The sequence below is a fragment of the Cnephaeus nilssonii genome (genome assembly GCF_951640355.1).
Source record: "Cnephaeus nilssonii genome assembly, chromosome: 2".
NCBI lineage: Eukaryota > Metazoa > Chordata > Mammalia > Chiroptera > Vespertilionidae > Cnephaeus > Cnephaeus nilssonii.
Window position 1 is genome coordinate 73,432,378 of NC_137073.1, and position 12,154 is coordinate 73,444,531.

At 33.0% G+C, this 12,154-nt stretch overlaps 1 protein-coding gene across 2 annotated transcripts in view; it reads left to right on the top strand.

Annotated features, from left to right (window-relative positions):
* The window catches only part of AP3B1 (adaptor related protein complex 3 subunit beta 1), a 191,721-nt gene that overhangs the window by 69,511 nt on the left and 110,056 nt on the right, over nt 1-12,154 (top strand). For both annotated transcript variants that reach the window (XM_079798702.1, XM_079798703.1), the window contains exons 13-14: nt 2,081-2,213; nt 5,626-5,735. In XM_079798702.1, coding sequence (XP_079654828.1) covers nt 2,081-2,213; nt 5,626-5,735 — 243 coding nt within the window. The remainder of the gene's footprint in view (nt 1-2,080; nt 2,214-5,625; nt 5,736-12,154) is intronic.

The following is a 12,154-nucleotide window of genomic DNA, read 5'->3' on the forward strand; positions in this document are numbered from 1 at the left end:
AAACATGCCCTTACCCCCCGGAGTTTTGCATCCATTGGTTATGCTTATATGTATGCATACAAGTCCTTCGGTTGATCTCTTATCTCCCCCACCTCTCCCTAATCTTCCCGTTGTAATTTGACAGTCTGTTTGATGCTTTACTGTCTCTGTATCTATCTTTTTGTTCAACAGTTTATAATTTTCTTTATTACCCATAAATGAGTGAGATCATGTGGTATTTTTCTTTCATTGACTGGCTTATTTCACTTAGCATAATGTTCTCCAATTCCATCCAGGTTGCTGTGAATGGTAAGAATTCCTTCTTTTTTTATGGCAGCATAGTATTCCATTGTGTAGATGTACCATAGTTTTCTGATCCAGTCATCTGCTGACGGGCACCTAGGCTGTTTCCAAATTTTAGCTATTGTAAATTGTGCTGCTATGAACATAGGGGTGCATATATCCTTTCTTATTGGTGTTTCCAGTTTCTTAGGATATATTCCTAGGAGTGGGATTACTGGGTCAAATGGGAGTTCCATTTTCAGTTTTTTGAGGAAACTCCATACTGTTCTCCACAGTGGCTGCACCAGTCTGCATTCCCACCAGCAGTGCAGGGGGGTTCCTTTTTCTCCGCATCCTCGCCAACACTTGTCGTTTGTTGATTTGTTGATGATAGCCATTCTGGCCGGTGTGAGATGGTACCGCATTGTCGTTTTGATTTGCATCTCTCGGATAATTAGTGACTTTGAGCATGTTTTCATGTGTCTTTTGGCCTTCCTTCTGTCTTCTTTCGAAAAGATTCTATTTAGGTCCGTTGCCCATTTCTTTATTGGATCATTTATCTTCCTTTTATTAAGTTTTATAAGCTGCCTGTAGATGTTGGAGATTAAACCTTTATCAGTGATAACATTTGCAAATATGTTCTCCCATACAGTGGGATTTCTTGTTGTTTTGTTGATAGTTTCTTTTGCTGTAAAAAAGCTTTTTATTTTGATGTAGTCCTATTTGTTTATTTTCTCTTTAGCTTCCATTGCCCTAGGGGCAGTATCAGTGAAGAAGTTCTTTCGGCATATGTCTGAGATTTTGCTGCCTGTGGATTGCTCTAGTATTTTTATGCTTTCCCGTCTTATGTTTAAGTCCTGTATCCATTTTGAGTTTATTTTTGTGTATGGTGTAAGTTGGTGATCTAGTTTCATTTTTTTGCATGTATCTGTCCAATTTTCCCAACACCATTTATTGAAGAGACTGTCTTGACTCCATTGTATGTTCATGCCTCCTTTATCAAATATTAATTGAGCATAGTGGTTTGGGTTGATATCTGGATTCTCTATAAAAGCTGAGTTTTTAAATTAAGAAAGTTTAATCAAGTGAAATTCTTTTGGGCTATCATAAATTTTGTAAAAATCTTTTAACTTCCTATTGTTAAATAATTGAATTATTTATTTTTAAGTTTGTATAAATATTTAGTTTACATTGTATCTTTAAAATTATTTTAAAGAAAATCTATTTATTAAAAGTGTGGTATTTTGTTTTATTGTAAACTGAGTATTTATAAAGTCTTTATTGAAATGTTGTCACTGTAACTATTTTGGAGTTACTACTATTCAGATACTATTTTAAAAGTAAAATATTTCTGGAAGCATATTGGTTTTTTTCTTCCTCTTCTCCCAATTTTTAGATTTAGTGTCTCTGAAAAATAAACCCCTTTTTTTTCATAGATTCACAGATGCTGTGAATGAACCTAAATGAACTGAAACCTCCAAAGAGAGAGTTCTCATCCTATCTCAGCCTTGCACTTTAAACTAATTGCTATCTTTGAGGGATTGCTCCCCTCTGTCTGTTTTGGAGTCATAAGCCACGGTAGCCACAAGTGAATGAATCTGGCTTGAAAATGTACCTCTTTTATAGGCACATTCTTTAAGTAAAAAGGAAACTAAATTTAGCTAAGTCATCAGTTAGTTCTCCCATTGTACTTATAGATGAGATTATGTATGCTGCAATATTTGTATTGACAAAACTTAATATAATAGGTATTATTATATTATGTTTTGTTCACTTGATATAGTACCACTGTATAAATTAATTGAAATAATATTTTTAGACTTACGTGAAAAGCCAGGATAAGCAATTTGCAGCAGCCACTATTCAAACTATAGGCAGATGTGCAACAAACATCTTAGAAGTCACTGACACATGTCTCAATGGCCTGGTGTGTCTGCTGTCCAACAAAGATGGTAAGTTGACAGTTTCATTTTGTTTTTCAAGTAATTTATCATTTGAATATGCTTGCATTTTATTTTTTTCTGTATGTCAGTAGCATGGTCATGATGAGTAGCATTTTGTCTTTGAAACACACACACACAGTTTTGTTTTGTTTTTTAGTAAATTGGGTAATTAACTTATAAAAAATATCTGTCTTGCCTGAACAGAACTAAGAAAGTATAATTTGTTTTATTTCTTCACAATTTAATTACCTTCATTGTACCCTGTCTCAAAGGCTCTATTTTGCTTTTCAATGGCATGTAAGCCATGTATAATATTGGTTCACCTGCAGAGGGTGCTAAAAGCAGGCAAATGACTCTGTGCCTTGGAGAAGTTGCTAGATCAAAAAAGTATGTTGAATGTGTTACCATCAACGTTTATTCCCAGAGATACAAGATTAATCCTAGATTTAGAACTCATCAGTTTGGAACAGTTTCATGTTTTTAAGCCCTACAATATCTAAACATTTTGTAAAACTAGATGGTAAAATATATAATCTAGGTACTGTTCTGTGGTGAAATGTCAGTTATTTCTATGGTATGGCTTTAGATTAAATGAGGCCATTTAGAGAGAGAGAAAAATGAGTCACCTGTCACCTTTAAAATAGTTTATGTAGAGGATATTTATTATAATTATGTATTTGATTAAAATGAGATTCTTTTTAAGAAAAGCATAATTTTTAATGTAAAATCCTTGAAATTATTTGTGGGATTCTAAATTATGTCATATCTAGACACAGGAATATATGGCATAGCAACCATAGTTTAAACATAACAAATTGATTATTTTATTTGAAAAATCACTTTTCACTACAATAACTCTTTTATTCCTAATTATCTTTTTTTTCACATGTAGATCTCTTTATAAAACTGGAATATTGTTATAAGTACTTATGATGAAAAGATAATTGAAACAAAATTCATCCCCAAACAGGAGTGTTTTTTATTGTAAACATAAAATTATAATCTTTTACCTATAAACTCAAGATGTTATTATTGATAGAATACTTTTCTACATGTAGTAGTAAAACTCTAAATAACTGTGGCAACGTAAATTATCAGGTATATAGATTCTTAAACAAATTGACTGTAGGAGGTAACTAGAGGAAATAGGATGCTAAGTATACATTTTATCTATTTTCTACTTTTAATAATATCCTTTTTATCTATTTCTATATCACACTGTAAAATATGAGTTCAAAAACATGTTTTTATTTTCTTACATCTTTAATAATGACTTTCTATTTGATCAAATAAGACACACCTTAGGTTATATTTAAAATTACAATTTTTAAACCATGGTTTACCATGGTAGTTGTTATTTTAAAATTTAATTGCATACAGTAAAGCACCACAAATTAGTTAGAACACAAATTTGCTCTTTTAAGTACAAAATATATTCAAGATTTTTCAATTTTATATTTTGACCCTTTTTTCTCTTATAAAATTTTCAAGCTGTGAATTTAAAAGCACACATTTTTCTACTTCAGCTTATAGCACATTAATTTCTCAAAAATATTTTTATTGACTTTGATTTAAAAGATGAATATTCTACCCTGTAGCACTTTTAAAGGAGGAATAGATTACTTTATAAATAGGTAATGGGAGACTAATATAATTTATAATCACTCTTAAAAGTAGGAGGATTTAATCATGAAAACATTGATATTTTAATGTTTTTAGGCTTTTGTTTTTGGTAAACCAAAACTCTCTTTAGAACCATGATTTTTTTTCTACAGTTTTTATATTAAGAAACTTAAATTGTACTGTCTAGTTATGGTTGCATAATCATTATTAGCCCATAATACTTGATTCTTTAACTCTTTATCATATGTGCCAACAACCTTTACAAGTTGGAAAAGGCAACAGGTTTTCCCATGGAACGTAATCCTGTCAACACCTTGATTTTAGCCCATAAAACTCATGTTAACTTCTGGCTCCAGAATTGTAAGATTATAATAAACTAGAGGCCCGATGCACGAAATTTGTGCAAGAGTAGGTCTTTCTTCCCCCAGCTGCCAGCACCAGCTTCCCTCTGGCACCCGTGACCAGGGCTTCCCTCCGGCCACTGGCTTCGTCCAGAAGGTCGTCTGGAAGGATGTCTGGTCTAATTAACATATTATGCTTTTATTATTATAGATGTGTGTTGTGTTAAGCCACTAAGTTTCTGGTAATCGGTAACAACAACAATGGGGAACTAATACAGCACCAAAGAATAAATAATATTGAGTATATAGTTAAACTATAGCCAATCCTGCCTCTGCATGAGGATAATTACAATTATACATTTTTTTCTTATTTAGGCTAGCTTTAGAATATCTTTTAAAATTAAAAAATTTTATACTAAGGAGTCTTTAAATTCACACTTAGGTCATATTTTACTTCGTGTAGTAATTACGTGCATAACCATGTAATGTTTTCTGCTAGAGTGTAAGTTTGATGAGGGCCGGGTCTCATTCACTCAACCATAAAAAAGAATGAAATCTTAATATTTGAGACAACCTGAATGGGTTTAGAGCAGGGTTGGGGAACCATTTGGATATTTATAACATCATTTGTGGGCCATACAAAATTATCAACTTAAAAATTAGCCTGCTATATTTCGTCAGACTTTTAATTAACTCACCCCTGATGCCTTGGCAGGGCCAGACCAAGTGATTTTGTGGGCCTTATAGGGCCTGTGAACTGAACATTCTCCACCCCTAATCTAGAGGGTATTATGCCAAGTGAAATAAGTCAGACAGAGAAAGACACCATATGATTTCACTTACATGTGAAATCTTAAACATACACACACACACATACACCCCAAAATAAAGGAACAAATAAAACATAAACAAACTCATAGCTACAAAGGGTCACCAGATGGGAAGGGGATTGGAGGAAGGGATTAAAATATACAAATTAGAGTTATAAAAATAGTCACAGGGATATCAAGTACAACATAGGGAATATTGTAATAACTATGTCTGATGTCAGATGGGTACTATACTTATCAGGGTGATCACTTTGTAAGGTATGTAAATGCCTAATCACTATGTTATACACCTGAAACAAATATAATATTGTATGTCAACTGTAATTGAAAAATAAAATGATGATACTAAGATACCTACCATATGTTAATTGTGAGAAGAAAAAGAAATATCATTTTGTTTACAATTTAAAGAAGCAGAGATTAGAAAGGAATATCATAATCCAAGAGACAATAATATGTTAGAAATTAAAGTATACTCTTCTATTTAAGATGGATATTCACCCCAAAAATTTCAAAGTACATTCATAGTTGTAGTTTTCACCTAGTCATTTAAGACATGTAGAATATTTTGCTAATTTGAATTTGAATTGAATTATACATGTTTAATATGAATAATCTCTTTTTCAGAAATAGTTGTTGCTGAAAGTGTGGTTGTTATTAAGAAATTACTGCAAATGCAACCTGCACAACATGGTGAAATTATTAAACATATGGCCAAACTCTTGGACAGTATCACTGTGAGTACCAATTTTTGCTGGCTAAACTGAATTTTACTCAGTATATTACAGTTTTGTTAAAATAAATGGGGATTTTCTTTTGCTATAAAGGATTGTATAGGGATAATTGTCAAAATCTCCATCAAATCTGTAGATTAGATAATAGTACTGGTTGATGGTTTAATTTCCTGCTTTTTAAATAATTTTACTCTGGTTATGTAAGAACATTTATTAGGAAGTTCAAACTGAAGTATTTTGAGGTTAAAGGGCATGTCTACAATTTTTATCTATTCAGAAATCAAAATGTATTTGTATACGTAGAGAGAAAGCTAGAACAAATATAGTGAAATGTTATTAAAAAATAAATATTAATCTTAGTTCTATCACTTACCAGTTCCATGTCCTTACATTAAAATCTCTGCTTCACTTTTCCCATCTGTACAATAGTGACAGAAGAAGAACCTATATTGGTGTATTTCATTAGTTAATACTAAAGGCCTGATGCATGAAATTCGTGCAAGGGGCTCGGCCCTCGCAGCCCCGGCTTTGTCCAGAAGGTGGTTTGGCTGTCCGGTCTAATTAGCATATTACTCTTTTATTATTATAGATATGTAAAGCTCTTAATACATAGAAGTAGTGCATGTTAGCTGTTTTATCTGTGTTTCATTTCATTCTCTTCTTCCCTTTAAAACTAAAGTTTTGGAAAAAATTATCTGAAAATAATTTTATTTCCTCACCTCACACTCTTCAACACATCACAGTCTGATTTTGATTCCTACTTTTTCCAAGGTCACTATCTCCCTCTTATTAAATCCTGTAGATAATTTGCTTTCCATATCTTTTTTGATCTTTTGTTAACATTTGATTTCACTGACCACTTCCCTTTTAAAACATACGCTCTCTATGGCTTTTACCTGATTTTTTTTCAAATTCTTCTCCATTGTGTTTGCCTTTTACTATGCCTGTTCCTTGAATATTATAGTTTGATAACTAATGTTCTATAACTGAAAGGGTTGTGTTTTAGGAAGGGAGTATGTAATTTCCTTCTTTAAAGATTGGGTAATCTATAGTTTGCCTATTCAGAGGGATCATATTTGTGTAGTGAAAGGTAATGGATGGCAAGGTTTGGAGCCTACCAATTTTTAATGTCTCTTATGGCAAAATTTCCCTTCCTTCAGGGTGTTAGTAAAGCTTTTAGGGCAATTGCACCTTTATCTTGAAGATGAGAATCAGACTCAACAGGAGTCACTTACCATTTGAGTTTCTACCACATCTCTCACCAGAGAGTTCCTTTGTCCTCATATCCACTCTTACTGTTGATTAGTTATCAAAGTCAGGACTTCTCATAAAGATTGTGTATGTGAGGTATAGGGCTTAAGAGAGTGGATTGGAAAACTGGATGGCTTGGGATCAAATTTAGTCTCTACCTTTTACTAACTTTGTGAATTTAAGCATACACACAGTTATGCTTAAGAAATCATTTATTTGACTTCTATGCTTCAGTTTTTTCATCTGTAAAATGGGAACAGTAATACTAATAACTTTCAGACCTATTGTGAAGAATATGAGTCAATGTATGTGAACCATTTAGTGTGTAGTATAAGCTGTTATTATGATCATGAATATATTTAATGTCTTTAAAGAAGACACACTTGATGAAGTTTAAATTTAGTAAGTGATCTCTTGGCCCCTTTTATATTTTACTTACTTAACAGAACTCTTATAATGCTGTTCATATGCCAAATACTATTCTAAGCATGTTAAAAATAAAAAAATTATTAATTTTAATAACAATTATGCAAGGTAGATTCTATTAGAATTCCCATTTTACATGAGAGAAAGCTGAGGCACACATAGGTTGAGCAACTTGCCTAAGCTCACATAGCTAGTAGGTCTGCTTTCATAACTAATACATTATGCTGTCTATCTTCCATTTCTTCTCTCTTTCTATCTCTCTCTCTCGTATTCAATTCACTGTCCTACTCACTGACCTGGCCAGAATTTTTATTGTTTTTGTCCAAAATCATTGATAAATTGGACATTAGATGGACATGGTCCTTGTTTGCCAAATATGGAGCAGATGTTTGACATTATTTGTCAGTGATCTATTGATGGGAGCTGAGTGGGTACACCTTTTTCCTCAAGTCCACTGAAATGGACATCCAGCATCTGTGCATACCAAGCATCAAATTACAGTAGCATTTTTAGTCATTGTAACAACCACAAATACTCCTACATATATTTAGATACCTTCTAGGGATGTGGTATATCCTTCAGTAAGAATCACTTTTCTAACCAATAACTAGATAGGGGACTACTAGATAGGGAAAGACAAAGAGGAGAGATAATACATGAGGCCATTTTATTACATCAACTTTCTCTACAATAGTTGTTGGAATATTACCCAATTAAATATTTTCTTATGAATCCAGTATAGCAAAGCCTGTTTTTGTTTTTATTTTTTGTCAGAAGATAATTATTAGTGGAATATAAAAATATGGTGGAAATACCAAATTCATAAAGGGAAAAAGTAATAATGTAAAATAAATATTTTAAAATAATAAATTTTTAAAAGTCAAAGTCAAACATATTCTACCCTAACTATGAATGGAGTGAATTCTTTCATTAAAAAACAGACTTTCAAATTGGAGTGAAAAACAAAAGCTAGCTACAGTCCATTTATAATTAAATAACATAATCAAAATGATAAGAGTTGAAATAAGAAGATAGGGAAAGAGATATTAAATGAACACGAATGAGGAAGTGAGATTTAAAATTAAAAGCATTTAACAACATAAAAAGGAACATCATAAAATGAAAAATAGGACAATTTACAAAGAAACGAAGAAGCATAAACCTATCTGCACACAAAAAAATATGGCAACTACATAAATATGTAAAGGAAAAGTCTATAGGAAATATAAGGACAAATATAAAATACAGTTTTGGTGGGTGACTTTAATATAGTTCTCTCATATAAGATATACCTAGGAGATTTTAAGGAAGATGTAGACTTAAGGACATAGGGAAATTAAATAATAGACTAAATGCTTGATTTAGTAAGTCTAGCTAAAACCTTATATTTCTTGAACAGATAATATCCACTTTTATGGGTATATCCATAGAAAATTTAAAAGTGTAGTTGGACGTAAGAAAACTTAAAAGATTTAAATTTTAGTTAGAATTAAATAATTTAAAAGCATACCGGACCAGATGTGAAGTAAGAAAAGACACTTAGAACAAAGGAAAAGTTAAGAGAATAAATGCAAGCTCTCCATGAAACACAGAAAAGAACATACTACAAATGTGTGGGATGTGGCTAACTGCTACCATTTTTTAAAATAAAGAAATTAGAAATAAAAGAATTTGTCCAAACAAATTTGAAAAAAGCACACCCACAAAACAATAAAACAAAGCATAAAACTTAAGCAGGATCAAAGTTGATTTTGTAAAATAGAATATAAAAAAAGTTGAAATTGATAAATATATGTTAAATCTGGTCCTTTGGAAAGATAATAAAATAGTAAATCCTTCCTGAGTCTGATAAGGTAAAGAGAGAAAGCAAAAATAGACAAATTGGGAATGTGATATAGGAGAGATTAAAATAATTACAAAGAAAACTATATGCAATTCTACAGTAAAAACTTGAACTTTTGGAAAATGAAAAGATGATGATGTGTTGTTACTTAACATTATCTGAGGAAGCTGAAGTGCTTGAAGTGAGACAAGGCAAGATAGTTTGTGATGCAGACCCTAAAACAATTGGGAGGCACAAGTCACTCCAGAAGGAGGTGCTGAGGGATTAGCAGGCAACAGCTTTAAGGTCAGGAAAGAGGGGTGATTGAAATTCCACAATCTCTGATCGGTCAAGAGTTATTCACATAAGGACAATAGCCACATGGAAAGGAAAGCAGGGTTTTAATAATCTCATCAAATACTGGATAACTCTTAAATATCGGCAAGTGATTTTAAAATGAGTGGCATAGTCTCAGAGCTTTCAAAGAGCTCTTTCTTATGAATCTCTACCTATTTCACCCTAAATCCAAGAATAGTATCTTAAACCACTGTGGTTTTACAGTCAAAACTGACCAGAGCCAGAGGACAGTATTGAGCTTGTTTTTAGTGACTCCTGGCTCATCTCCCCTCTGGGAGGAGGGGAACAGAAGTGGAGGAGGAGACAGACTTCTTTCCACCCTGGCCACCTTACTAATTCATAAAACAAGAGTTGAACAGAAGTGGGAAAAGGCCCCATCAAGCATGGGCACAGGAGTAGGCTAGAGATTGACCTAGACCCTCCCTGGCTCTAGGGAAGCTGCAGAAGGCCATAAGAGAGCCATTGCACAGAGTGGCAGAAGAATGGGAGTGAGCCTTGGTTTGATTAATGAGTAAATAGACGCACTGAAGTGAAATTTTTTGTCTCCGTAATATACATAATCAGTCTGGGAGCAGGAAGTGGTCTTCTTGCCTTGCTGGCTCGTATTTTTCCGGTATAGCACACTCTTTTTTGTCTGCCCAGTGGCTTTGGTGAACTCTGGATTCAGACTTAGAATTCCAGTCTGAGTTCTACCACTGACAAGCTATGAGATGTTGGGCAAGTTCTTAACCCCTTTGTGCCTGGTTTCCTCATATATCAAGTAGGGATAATGGTAGAGCCTACTACCAAGGGCTTTTGTAATAACTGATTGAGAAAAATGGGTGAAGTCCTTAAAAACAGTGCCAGGTACATAGTAAGAGCTCAATAGATATTAGTTGTGTAATTTTTTAAAAAAGGGAACACAGATTTTACTGTATTCAAGACTTTTCATTCCATTTGTTATCTAGTAAGTAACATAGCTGAAAATGTAAACACTAAAATTTAAATTAATTCTACTTTTAAATTTTATTTTAATTGAATAGATATATGTTGATAGTGCGGTCAGCTTATATGTTCTTATTGTGAATATTTTATTCTTTGGAGTATCTTTCACTTGTAGTAAATACTTTTTTGGGAGCAAAGTTCTTCCAGAATAAAATGCATACTACCAGAGGATTGTTCTAACAGGATTTCACATAATGTTTAATGGGACAGACAAGGATTTCATGTCATAAAAATACAGTTGAAAGACGTTTTTCTGTACTTTCTGTACTTCTTGTCCAGGTGCCTCCCCAAATGCCTGCCATTTTGCAAGTTAACCCCAGCTTAATTTAGACTTAAATTTTAATACATACTGAGTCCAGATATAGAATTTTGGATCTGATTTGCTGTTTGTATGCAGTTTACTTAGATGTCTACTGATTTTGCCTTTGACAAATTTAAATAAATAAAATTGATGTTTTTGCAGGACTTAAACTGTTGCACTGTGCAATGGGCTGGTGTGGAAACACAATAGCTTTTAAACTGAACTGCTTACAGAGTGATCTGTAAAATCTTTCTAGATGTCTTTCTTAACGGCTGTGGTGAGCTAGGAATCATTATTTGTTTTCCAGCCAAGTTAATGGGTTAAAATGGCAGTGGAAACTGCCTTCTGGTAGAAGTTTAAAAAGTGCACTTAACCACATGCTCAAGGCATTTAGAATAAAGCATCAGGCAAAGTCATTTACAATCTAGTTTGTCCTTGAAAATATTGAAAAGCAGAGGTTCATAATGAAAGTATTATATCAACTACATACATGTGTGTTAGTTTGGTTTTAATTCAGCGTTTCTGTATATTCTGTAGTTGAAAAGATCACGGCGAACAAAAAGTGGTTAATTTTCTTACTTGCTCTTTTGTCACTCGCTTAAAATCTTTGAATATAGTGGCCATGGAGTCATAGTATCAGTGTCAGTGGTATACAAGTGAGAGTACTATACTTAATTGGGAGAGAAAGAGGGCTGAAATCTGAAAATCTTAGGATTCTGATTCCCTCCACATGCACAGAAACATTGGGTTTGTCAATTTCCTAAGCTTTTTAACAAAATGCCATCACTAAAAGTTTGGCATATTGATATTGATATTATTTCTTATCATGGAGAAGTTTTCTAAGTTATCAAAGTGTTTACTTAATTTTATTACCTCTGAATATTATTCTGCACCCTCCCTCCCCCAAACCACCACCACTACCTTCAGGTTTTCATTGTGAACATGAGAATTTATTGATTTTTAATGTTTTCAACGAGTTGTGTTTTAAATGTATGTAATTATAAGGGTTTTTTGTTATTTTTAAAAATAAGTTTTTATTGATTTTATAGAGAGAGGGAAAGGAAAAGAGACATTGATGAGAGAAATCAATCACCTGCCTCCTGCACGTATTGTTATTTTAATGTTAGCATATTAATGAATAGGAATAGATGCACTGGCTGGTGGCTCAGTTGGTTGGAGCGTCATCCTGTACAACAAAAAGCTACGGGTTTGATTCCCGGTCAAACCTAGGTTGCAGGTTCAAGCCCCAGTTGGGGCACATACGGGCGGCAACCGATAGAT